General features: G+C 30.6%; 1 protein-coding gene across 3 annotated transcripts in view; it reads right to left on the bottom strand.

The window, feature by feature from the left end:
* Fife (regulating synaptic membrane exocytosis protein fife) overlaps positions 1-13,258 on the bottom strand; it is a 200,828-nt gene that overhangs the window by 14,229 nt on the left and 173,341 nt on the right. For all 3 annotated transcript variants that reach the window (XM_076406607.1, XM_076406606.1, XM_076406608.1), the window contains 4 exons: positions 8,086-8,288; positions 6,367-6,491; positions 5,020-5,221; positions 796-854 (listed from right to left, as the gene is read on the bottom strand). In XM_076406607.1, the coding sequence (XP_076262722.1) occupies positions 796-854; positions 5,020-5,221; positions 6,367-6,491; positions 8,086-8,288 (589 nt within the window). The remainder of the gene's footprint in view (positions 1-795; positions 855-5,019; positions 5,222-6,366; positions 6,492-8,085; positions 8,289-13,258) is intronic.

Consider the following 13,258-nt stretch of genomic DNA (forward strand, 5'->3'; position numbering starts at 1 on the left):
CTTAAAGATTATATTAGTCAAAAGATGAATTCTGTTCCTTCAAATTTGTCCATAATTAAATTTCAAATATTGCTAAAATATTACATAAATAAAATGAAATTATTCTATTAAGTCAGTCAATTAAATAATTTCTAATAGACCAGAGTACTTAGCCAACTAGTTAATACAATTCACTTAGACAATATAAATGTAGATTAAACTTGAACGTTCTCCCAAATTTACTATTATAAATTCTAATATAAGATAAATTCTAAGTTCTTCTTTTAAGAGAAGGTTAAGTAATATCTATAGATAATAAGGTCAGTACATATTATTAAGTATGGTAAATAAAATAAAAAATAAAAGGTTTTGTTTAGTTTCACAATCATACGTATTTCACGCATCATATTATTATTTTTTCAGGTTTTGATCCTTGATTTGGTATTAATATGTGTATATGTATGTGTATATTTTAAAGTGTATTAGAATACCGAAAATCTTAATAATGAAAAATATATTCTACAGATGAACAAATATCACAGAGAATTTTGAAGCATCATAGATTTCAAGAAGATATGTAGAAAGCGCTGTTGGCTTGCCAAGTTATAAAGCCTCTCGTTTATATATTATGAAGCGATGCACTTTAAACAGAAACAAAACTATAGAAAACATAGACATGCTTAATGGTAAATTTCATAAAACGAAAATTATTTCAAACGAAAAAAAATCACAAAACTAGGCACACAGAATATACAGAGAACAATCAAGTTTTATAATATGAGTAATAACAACTGAAATATGAGAGCGTTTTTATACCGGAGTCTTAGGTAGTTTTCTTCTAGTTGGCGAAGATGGAGCTTTTTCATTTTCCGGCTCTGGAACAAAAAAAATTGATTAGGAATTTGTCAGCGAGCACCATATTGCTTCAGCATGTTCTGCTTTCTGATTTTTCTATTTTTAAATGAGAAAAGGTTAGTTGTTTAAAATATACTATAGGTACTATATGAATTATCTTTTATAATTACCCTATACATGTAGTTATTAAGTGTATTTATATTGATTATGGCCTAGAGTAGTATACGTTAGTTATGATATCAAGGAAGACAACTAGGCGTACGAGTCCGGTTGGTAGTCGCATCTGAGCTTTGAATTTCAATTTTCTTTTCCGTGTTATATGGCTGGTTTTCTCGCTCTTCTGGTTATTTTCTTTAACTTCTATTTTGTGTAACTTCTTTTGTCCAGTAAAAATTTAACAAGGAGATATCCCACTTCCTATGTTAGATATTTTTTTATTTTTCCTATATAAACGACTGTCACTTGGAATCTCTTGGAATTAACCACACTCTTTTTTCCTCCTTCAAGACAGATGTTATCCTCGCTGTCCTTCTCCTTCTATAGTATCATGGTAAGCGGTAAAGTTGAAAATCGTACTACGTGATCCAGAACCGGTCACATAAACCAGGTCATCATATGGCGAACGATTGCAACCAAAGCAAAATATTAAAATCATCTGGGGGCCAGAACAATAATATTACATGTGGATTTTCGTCATGTAACATTTGATGTATCTAACATGTTTCAGGAATACAAACGGTAGTAGGAGACGATCAGTTCCTTGAAATTATTGTTTGTTCTGAGTATTGAAGAGTTGACTTTTAGAGTTGTTAAAACCATGTAAACTATAACTCGAAGTAATCTATAGCATTGTGTTGTTGAATGCCTGTAAAAAACAGAAAAAATGTGCAAGAAACGCAGTCAGTCATTCATCGCTATTTGAAAAAAAACGGTATCTTGCAGATTTAAGCTTGGAGAAGTTATTATTTAGTTCGAGTTTTGAGCTGGTAGAGCAATCCATTATTAATTTTTAGAAAATGACGTTTTTGCCCATATAGTTGTTGTTGAGCCCTACCATTCGGTCGCCATTACATCCATTTTATTTATATTTTCAGCATCGATTCGTTTAAAAAAAATTTATACACATGAAACTTATGAAAAATTTTGTAACCTTTTAAGACGATGTAGAAAATCAGAGAATAAGAAATCAAATCAATCAAGAAAAACAAGACAATATTGTTGAAAATAGATAGAATTAGAAAGAAAACTAGGTAATCGGCCAAAAGATGTACATGGTCTCATGTTTATCCAGAATCAACGCAATTTGCTAGACTAAAAATGTCGAAGACGTATGTAGGCGCAAAGTGTAGACTACGTATTAGAAGTATTTTCTTCCTTGTATATCAGAATTTTTTCCGGATTAGAGCCAACATTTCGAAATTGTTACAATACTTTTGATCGTAAATTGTCTTATTTAAGCAAGTACAGAACCTGTTGCAGTTGAGTTATTGGTTACAAGGTGTTTCTGTTTCTTTTTTACCGTATATCTTGTTTCAAAGTAAGGTAATTAGGATCTCGATCTTGTTAAAATTGATGTTATGACCAGTGTCCACGTTTCGGCCAAGGTTGACTAGAGTATATGTCTATTTAAAATGACATTGTTAAACATCCAGTGTTACCCAGCTCAACCATGCCCAGGTTGATCTAATATTAAATAAAGATGTACACTCTTATAATATATTCAAATACAGTTAAACGCCAAATAATACATGTCCTTAATTGTGTTCAGTTTTTTATTATTGGTCGTCGTTCAGTTCGCTTTTATATTCCAAATAGTTATTGTCAACCAATAAAATTTTTACTTAGGTTGGAGGCTACGTATATAGTGTCCACGGCGGTTAATTTTTAAGTTAGAGATGGTATGATATGGCTTATAGGCCTAATATCGAAAATATTTATTGTTTTTCATTGAACGAAAACGTTTGGGAATTGAACGTATTAAGATAATCGCAAGTGCGAGTTTAATTTAGACTTCACGAAAAAACACATTATCACAATAAGTGCAGCGGCTGAAAAAATCCTAGAATATTTAACTCTCCGTTGATTTTCTTTTGAATTTATACGCAGACTGTGCCCTCAAGCATATTATTTAGAACTACTCGAGCTCATAAATGTAATACAAAAGAAATTGCAAAAAATTTCCGAAGTCGTCCGGCTGTCAAACGTATGCAAAATTCTTCAAAACAATAGTAATAAAGAGGTTATAAACGGGCAAATGTTATTTTAACGCATCGTTTGTTTTGATGACTTCCAAATCGCTGCTTATTATTACTCTGATTAATAGAGAATAACCATTCCAGATAAAATAGATTGCGTCTTTAATTAGTTAACTCCTTCTTGACATAAAATTCGCTAGAGAGGTAAACATTTTTACCGTTAAATATTAAGTTGTTATTCAATATTAACATAAATTAATAAAATTATACTAGAGGAAATTGTATGGAGAGTATCCATAGACAGCTTAGAGCTATGAGTGGTTTTGAGTACATCCCTTAATATATTGTTAGGTAATTAGTCCTAACATATATTGTTTTTTTTGTCGACAGGAATGGTTAATAACTCCTTCGGTTTGGATGAACTTCATTTGGAACATTGAAGAATAAATTGACAAAAGATGGAATTGTGAACAAATGCTAGATTGATTTGAAATTAACAACTTAGTTATTAACTTGAATTAAATTATCCGAATATGGGATTATGACTCAACACTGACAATTTCCAAGACAGGGTGATGAGAGTGGAAACAACAAAACAAACCACTAAGGGTATGTATGTAATTAATAAACGATAACTGCACGAAATTATATTGTAGGTTATGCACGATTTACGTGCATAGATATGTATGTAATTGTTCAGAATAAAACAGGAGAATTAGGTTTGAAAGTATGAGGAGAGGATAAATACTTATTGTTTTGTAGATGTGGTGAATTCATTAGGGCGATTTTGCTGACTAATTTTATCGAGAATAATTTACAGAGGTAGTAATGGAAGAAACAAAAAACTACAGTGATATCAAAATTACTTGACCAGGAAATACAACATCGAAGAAAACAAGAACCCAACATAAAAAGGTATATGAAAGAAATATGCTCTCTAATGAGAGTAAAATTGTTAATTAGATGGATTAGGCGTCCAGGGGATACCACTGCATAAAAGACGCCCCTAATACTCTACTCTATTTCAACCTATAAACCATGTGGCTGTATAATCATCAGTAGTCTAAATTATTCGACAATATAGGCATTAGATGTAGTGTAATGTTAAACTAAATTATTTTTAATAGACAGAATAAACCAATGACACATTAAACTAAAACTCTGAGTAGATTCTGCATTATTGCACCGTTTTGACGTCATAAACCGAGATGACTTATCAGAACAACCTTGGATAAACTGTATAATGTTTTTAGTATATTGTAAATGCCCCAAAATGAATTAAAAATCCCACTTGTGGAATATTATTAATATTTATAAAATGGAATATTAAATTGAAATTGAAAATTATAAGAGCCCTTCTCTTTTATGTATAATTATAAGAAAGTTTATATAATATATTTGTTATTTATAATAATTTATTTTATATTTATATAATAATATTGAATTGCTATATTCTAGATTAATACTATAATAGTAGATTTCTGTTATTAAATAGGGAAATGTAGATATTAACTTTCAAGGTAAATCCGTTTTATGCTCGCAATTAGATGATTGGTATTGAAACCAACTTTGATAATTCGACATGATAAAAAGAACAGCAGCTAGAAAATAATTGACATTTACTTAACATTTTATTGTATCGTATCAGCTTATTTTGCATATATTTATGAGGCTGTTAATAACCATAATTTGGTGTCATGGGCTTGTTTTACTCGAATACAATATATACAAGTTACAACTTGTAAAGCAGGCCGTGAGAATAAGCTACTGCCGACATATCAACAGTAGATTGAATAGCAAAACAAAATAAGCTATTAGCTATCATATGTTACTATATCTATTATATTATTATATGTACACTATTATCTAAATATGTTAGCATGTGGCAATAACACTACAAAATATAAACAAATGCCTCAACCTACAATATAATCTTTCAATAAACCAAATGAATTAATTGTAAAATAAAAAAATATTTTATAATACACACCAACATGTAAAGCAGTTATATTGGCATCTGATGGTTTCCTACCACTTGGAGGAGGCTGAGGTGGTTCATCTAGGAAATCGCACATTCTGAGATCTGTAGCGTGTTCGACCAATAGTTCAACCGTATCTCCGGTATGATCCATTATGGCACATACTTCTTCAAAATTTCGATCAATTAACGAAACACCGCCCCATTCCAGAACCTACAAATAGAACCGTTTTTTTAATGCAATAGTTTATCAAAGTTATATAGACTCTTCAAAAAAACAGGAAACTCACGTCATTACACTGTCAAATGTATTGGCTATCGCAGTTTGTAAATTAATTTTAAAAGAAGTTAATGCTGTCCTTCACATTTAATTTTAGTTAAAGAGATATAATGCTGCTTGATGCATACGATCATATAACCGACTAGGCCTATAAAATTTATCTGGTTGTCAAATGTCTGAAAAATCTTCAAAACATTAAAGATAATAATGAGAAGTTATAAACAGGCAAACGTTATTTTGGCGTTTTGATTGTTTTGGCATATTTCAAACTGCTGCTTAATATTTGTGATAACTCTGAAAATACCGAAACAATTGGATAGAACCAGAAACACATTGCGTCTCTAACCAGTTACTTGTGCCGGTTAAATATTAAGTTACTGGATGTTTTATTGAAAATATTTTTAGCGCTTTGCAGTTGCACTGAATATTAGTATGGTCACTGCGACTGTAAAAAACAATATAATGTAGGATTCACAGAGACGACGAGAGATACTCAGCTTTTTGATGTATATAAGTTGTCCCTCATACACTGGTAGGAAATAAAGGATTTAAATAATGCAAAGATAACCTACGAGAGATCAAATGGCGCTTCTAGACATTACATTTAAATAAGATAAATATACTATTTAATAAAAGTTAAATACATCACTTGAATATTTAATTGTTAAATGTGTCGATTAGGCCTCCAGAGGATATCTCTACATATATTCGCCCCTATGACTATACCTTATAGATTGTGTGGAAAAGAATTAAAGGTAAATATAATCAAACAACTCTAACCTACAACCAACTACTTAATGTTTAAGTTTGAGTCCTTAAATTCTATATAATATATATTATAGTATAAGTATTTTAATGTTAAAATAAATTAAAATCCAAATTTATTGCGGCAACATCGTAGGTTTTGTCGTCACAAATTCCATGACGTGAATGACCGTTTTATTAAAAAGAATAAAAAAAATATATATATATATATATATATATATATATATATATATATATATATATATATATATATATATATATATATTATACTATATAGTATACACCCTACACTATTATATAAATTCTTTTCATACTTTGTCTCCTTGTTGTAGGCCACCTTTTTCAGCTGGTCCTCCTGGCACTGTCCATACAATATAAGCGAATAAATGACCATCAGGACTCGTTTTTCCTCCTACCACTCTCATTCCAAATCCCCGAGCTGAAGAAATAATTATAGAATATCAAATATTGTAATATTTACTATTCTTAAAAATGCTTCATATTATTATAGTATTCATTGGAATTAATTAAATGTGTTTCACTAATTAATTTTATTTAACAGCATGTTAAAACAAAATAGAAGATAACGTATTGTCCACGTTAATTATAATACTTAATATTTCTAAGAAAAATACCAAATAAGAGAGAAGGGCCCTTCTATATTTAGGTCATTTAATTTGATGAGTTTTAGAAAGTAAGAGATACCGTAGTACTATCAATACAGAAATCGTTTTAAAACACAAAGATCAAACTTTAATTAAGTCATAGCATTTTATTTATGCAAAAACAAGACAAAACATTTATTAAGTCACAGTTCTTAGAACCCTCCTCTTTTTTAACAACTATTATAATATTTACTAAGATATGTTTATAAAACAGACAAGTTTCCAAAGCATTTACAGTTTCTATACAAATAAACTGAACTACAGTTTTTTAAAAGAAACTTTCTAATAATAATTTCCTGACATACAAACTGCATTAAGTTTCATTATTGTGCTATTGGTGCCACGGTGGTTTCATAAACTCTTATTATATTTTTACCTTTAAATGGCTTTCATAAAGAAAAATTAATTATATGTTTTCCATCTTTTTGGCAACATGGGTATACTGTGTCGAGAGAACCGAGTTAGTTCTGTAGTTATCATTGATCAATTTTTGCACTTCTTTAGCATTTCGAAACCGTATGCCAGTTCAGCATCGATCTGAAGAAGTGATTAATCAGAATGCGGTCATGTTAATTACCCTAAGTACGACAACATTTCGAACCATTTCATCAGCAACAGTGTATCCTTCGCAACTCCTGCTACGTGAACACGGAACAACATTTTATGACAATGTATATTCCTCTTCGGTATTGATGTAGATGACTATTCTAGACTAACGCAGAACTTTTTGTGCTTGAGATTATCGTAATAGATACAATTTTCTTCTCCCGTTACAATAAGAAACCGGATTCTTTTTCTATGACAATCAATAAGAAGGTTATAGTTCAAGCGGTTCGAAATAACAGGACATTTTCATTCAATATGTCAGGTAGCCATTTTCCCTCCTTTCGCTTCTTTCTCAGCGCATGTAAACCTTTGGAAATAGTGTGATTCATCTACCGCTGGGCTGCGTAAAAATTATTTAAGTATTTGAATTGGGTTTTTGTCCAATAAGTCACTAACTTCGAACGTTTTTTGTCCTCCAAACTATTCTTTGTCACTGACATCAAAATCACCACCATGAAATCGTGGAAAGTAAAAATTAGAGAACCAGGATATGGCGAAACAGTATCAGAATAAAGTCCTAAAAGTGCTTGATGGGCTCGCCAGCAAATTTTACAAATCCCCCATCAAGACTAAATAATATCAATTTTAAAACTATAAAATGATGAAATATATAGCACCAAATTAAGAGCTATTATTTTATGTAGATAAATATTAAAATCCTATTCTTTACGTTGATACTTCGCATTTAAATCATTTGACATCCTTACAATCAAAGTGCAAACACAATGTTCACAAATATTTACACTAAATACATTTACTTACTTCTGTGCGCCTTATCACTAGGATCTCTCCTGAGAACCACACGTTTTTGAGCAGCAGAAGCAGAACCGCTATCCACATCATGAATGACAATCCGTATTGCTTCTGCATCAACTGAGGCTTGTCGTCGAGGAGCTGCTTCTAAGTCTTCAAGTGCAGGTGTTGGTCTAGGTGGAGCAATTGTTCTAATACCACCAATATCTGGCCTGTTTATATTAAAACATATCATCAGACTTTAATATTTATTGTCTAAAGTAATATGAGTATAATATATCACATTATAAAATTAATATATAAAAAATTACAATTTAGTCACTTTATTTATACTATAATAATTTCAATGTGCAGAGATACTGTAGAATGAAATATGTCCATGTACCACGACATTTTAAAGAAAAAAGACTTCATTCCACTTCAATTTTAAATGACAATATTTTTTTATTATCACAAATATACTGGAATATTTTTGGGATTAATTATTAAAACTAATTATTGAAACCATCCAATATACAATCATATACTTCAATCAATATTGAAGTGTAAAATCACACTTCAATATTCAATATTCAATTAATTAGTAATGATAATATATTTATCAAAAAATGAGTAAATAACCGATTAGTATAAGAACAAACCGATTATTTAAACTGTAAACTTACTACAGTAATATATAAAAATTGTACAGTATCCGTATAAAATCACAGACAGGAATATTAGCTTTTAGATTTTATATTTATCGTATCCATTGCTTGAAGGATACCGATTCCGGACCCGAAAGGACTTTTGTTGGGACTGGGAGCCAAAAATGTTGCGAAATTAAATTCCATAGCGGAAATAGTTGCTTTCTTTGTCCAAAGCGTGTTTTGAGCCCAATTTTTTAGTTGAAGTATATCAGTAAACATTTAGAAACTTCAAAGGGCAATACCTTTTTGTCGACATCAGCTAGCGAAAATATAATAAGTACGGCGATCAAATGTACAACTGTACTAAATATTAAAGCTTGCAGAATATATACATACATACATCAATACATATTATTTTTATAGTTATGCCGAAAAACAAAGTTCTAAAAAATAAGCTTAAACTGCAAAAATATTGAGATAGCTAATAAAAAAAAATCCGTTCCTAAATTGTCTGTTACAATCTGTACATTGTAATTACAAAAGTACACGAAACATCAGACAAGCTATGTATACACATAAATATTAAAATAGAAATTGAAAAATCCATAACTTAAACTTATTCTAGATGAATACTCATCCTAAAACTGTAAACGGTAAGTCAGTGTAAAAGCAATTTTCAAGTGCTTGCTCCGAATCACTGGATATAAAAACAAGCATTAGCCGTGAATTAAGCCTGGAAAACCAGCAATATTTAGCATCTGATATAATAAATCACTCGATCTACTGTAAATTGCTAAAATCATTTGAAACCATAAATAAGGAGTCAGCTACAAGTGATACTCTTGAACTGTGTATTGGAACAAAAAGATCGAAATGCTCCACAGGACATAATTTTTTTTTCTGTGCGGCAGAGCTCATCCACAGGTCTCAAAATTAACCAACAATTATTTTAAAAAACTCATCTCATCCTATCTGTCCTATTTTTCAGATATTACTCCTTCCGAACACTATTTATTTGGATTCGGACTATTTGTTGGTATGTTTTTTGGAGCAATAGCACATGGTCTTGAGACAGAAGTTAATTCATAAATTGCATTTTTCTTGTCCAATAGATGACTAGAATAGTATGTAATGATGTATTATATGTTTTTTTAAATATTCAAGTTCATATAAGTTTACATAATGTTTTATCATACCCTACAATAAATAAGAAGTTTCTTGCATACATCGTGAATTAATTTTAATTTCATATATTTATTCTTGAGTCAGTTTAATTAGCAAATTAATTAATTAACTTCAATAATCAAAAATCGACATACAAAGGATAAACATTTACATTTATATATGACAAACAATGGGAACAACACCTGAAAATATAAAGTATATTGATGGAAACACCTTCAGTACATTTACAGAATATAGCATACAGTCAATAAGTATAACTTGTATAATTAAATAACATATACAATAATTTTATATCAAAAATTAAAAATGGTGACTTGGATCCGCCGACCCGTTGTTATCACTACCAATATATTCTTAAGTCAATCTAAATGAATGCTTATGATAGAGTTACCACCCTTTGAAGTGAAACGATAAAAAAGTTAAAAAAAAGTTGTATTGTTAACAGCATCCCAGTCGCTCAATGTAACACATTATTCAATGAATTTTGTGTTGAAAACCAAAGTTTTCTATTAATGATCGGCCGTGGAATCTTTCTAATATTTCAGTATTACTGTTGCTTGCTGAGCCCTATAGTTGAATGCCGTATGTCCAGATTAGCTTGATACTGGCTTTGTATAACATTTTCCTCTCATTACTTAAGAGGGAGTAACTATCTGTTATCCAATGCAAACTTCTCAGTTTGGTATCGAATTGTATATGATTGGTACAGATATGTTACCAAGTTAATCTACAATCCTAATTCTAAATCATTTTAAGTTGGAATGGCGCACTTTAGATCAAAATTCACTGATAGAATGGCAATGTGTTGCAATGTGTAAATTAAATCAGGTAAATAAATCCAGTAAATAAGGATTATTACATCATATCAGATTTTCTCATGTTATCATTTGGCTGCTGGTAGGTAGGTTACGATCACTAGTGTCATTAGTAACCCAATAGAGTTCCAGTTGCCACTAAAAATAAATCTGGGACCTATTTTCCCAAAGAAGCTTTCAAAGTCTCTTCTAAATATTCTTTGTTTAGGGCGACAGTAAACTACAGTTATTACCATCTACAATTAATTCCTCCAGTGTATAATATTTGATATGGTTTTTAATAATAATTAACCCATGGAAGTTTCGTTGCGTTATGTGTACACTATAATTTTTAAATATAATGTGAAATTTAGCTGTAAATATCGTTTCAGATATTAGGGCTGATAATTATGTTGGGTTTCCAAGAAACAGTTCTAGTTTCCAGCGTCTTTCCGCCAAGCCGTTATTATTACGCCGCAAGTTATTACTCAGAGGTTGGATCTATTCATTGTTTGGAAAGGTTGCTGACTAGCTGGTTGGTACTATTTAGCATTTTATCCATCAACTTTTCCATCACAACTAACATTCTTTGCTGGAGTTTTTCAACCACAGTTTCCAATAATTGGTTGACATTGTGGATGTTCGTGGCACTTTATGCTTATTCTACTGGTTTAATTTGACTTCGGGTTGTCTCTGCATGCACCTGTTTTAAGTTGTCTCTTAGTTATGATGTTATGTTATTTGTGGCTCTTCGCAGTTAGTGCAAGTGGCATTCCCTATTCTTAGAGCACCTAAAGGGTTTTGAACATTGGTTTTTAGTGTGACCACATCTTTTGCATTGCAGAATTTAATTGATCTTTTTATACTAGCTTAAATTAAAATTTTCAGTGTGTTAATATAATTACAAACTATAATTAAAAATCATTTACTGACTATTTATTAAAATCACATTTTCTGTAAGCATTACTAAACTAGAGTAGAAATAAATAAAACCATTGTCCTAAGAATGTGTTTTTTCATTTTTTTCTTAGCTCAATGAACCCTACATTTCTAAAAAAGAACATGTCCGAATATTCTAACAAAAGCTCACCAGGAGAAAAATATAATTTATCTCGAATTTTCCCAGGGTTTTAATATTGAAATTATTCCGTCGACAACAGACGTTTCCTCTTATGTCTGTTTGAAGTTTATATTAAAACTTTTTATTTATTATTTATTTTCTAGTTCAAAGTCAAGTCAGCTTCTTTTTACGCAATTAAATTTTGTTTAAGGAAATAATATATGTTTCTACTTTAACTTTCACCACACATTTCCTCAAAGAGATATCAGAGATAAAAAAATATATATAAGCACCGAATATGATATTTTTCCTTCCTATTTTCACACAGTATGTGTACAATCATCTTTTTATATATGTTTTCAAAAATAGCTCGCTTGTTTCTAAAAGTGTACCGAAAACTCGATGGTATTTCCATCCCCAATTAAAAAAATTCCAATCAAGTAACTTGTCCAGTTTGCGAGCATGATAATTATGGGGTTGCCAACATTGTCATAATTCCAGAGAAATTCACAAAAATAAAGGTCTTGGAACCATAGATTTAGATGAGTTTCTAATCAGTTTTTACTTCCCCCGGCTCCTGATATTATTCTTGACCAACGATTCGAGTATCGATTCAGAAAATATCGGGGACCATTCACAGCCTTCCTAAATCTTATCTAAGCCCTTGGCCAGTTTTAGCACCAAAATTCTGATATTTAAATCTATGAAAATCACTAGAAACCCGCATAATCAATCACCTCGATCTTCGTCAGATTATTTCTCTTATACAGATCATTCCAACTGAAAGTCGGAGGCTGCTTTAATAACATTAAAATTCGTTGGCTGACTGAAATGCTACCCTTGTCTTAGCAAGTTACCTACCCGAACAGCCAATGAGACCATCTCTACTCTATTAATCCTCTTTCACACACCGGATCCATAGGCTACAACATCTGCGCTTCTACTGATTTTAGTGAGGAAGCCACTAAACTTAGTAAAACACCGGACAGACTATAAAGAGCTGATAATAATATAATTTAAAATAATTTTATAAATATAAAATAAATTTAATAAGATATGGAATAAAGAACGGCAATAATTTAAATTTCAAACATTTTGTTCAAGTTCAAATTTGCTCTTCATTCCGTCGTTTCGTATTTTTCTAATTAGCCAATTATATATATATATATATATATATATATATATATATATATATATATATATATAAATATATATATATATATATATATATATATATATACATATTATATCTCCCCGAAGACATCCGATGATACCTGCCTGGTTACTGGCGTGCCTGGGATCATTTTCCTTATCGAACTCTTACCTAGGACAATCACAAACACACCGTACCGTAGGTGGACCGTCCTGTCGCCTTTACCACTGCGCCAATCAACGCCGGCGCCAAAATTTATTATTTTCTCTGTTACGACCATTCAAATTAAATTGCATATTATGGCATATTCAGGTAATCCCTTACCTGACATCTAATTTAAAAAATATAATATAAAAATTAG

The sequence above is a fragment of the Rhynchophorus ferrugineus genome, unplaced genomic scaffold, assembly GCF_030347505.1.
Source record: "Rhynchophorus ferrugineus isolate W39M unplaced genomic scaffold, kcgeb_rfMv2 rfM6, whole genome shotgun sequence".
NCBI classification, from domain to species: domain Eukaryota; kingdom Metazoa; phylum Arthropoda; class Insecta; order Coleoptera; family Curculionidae; genus Rhynchophorus; species Rhynchophorus ferrugineus.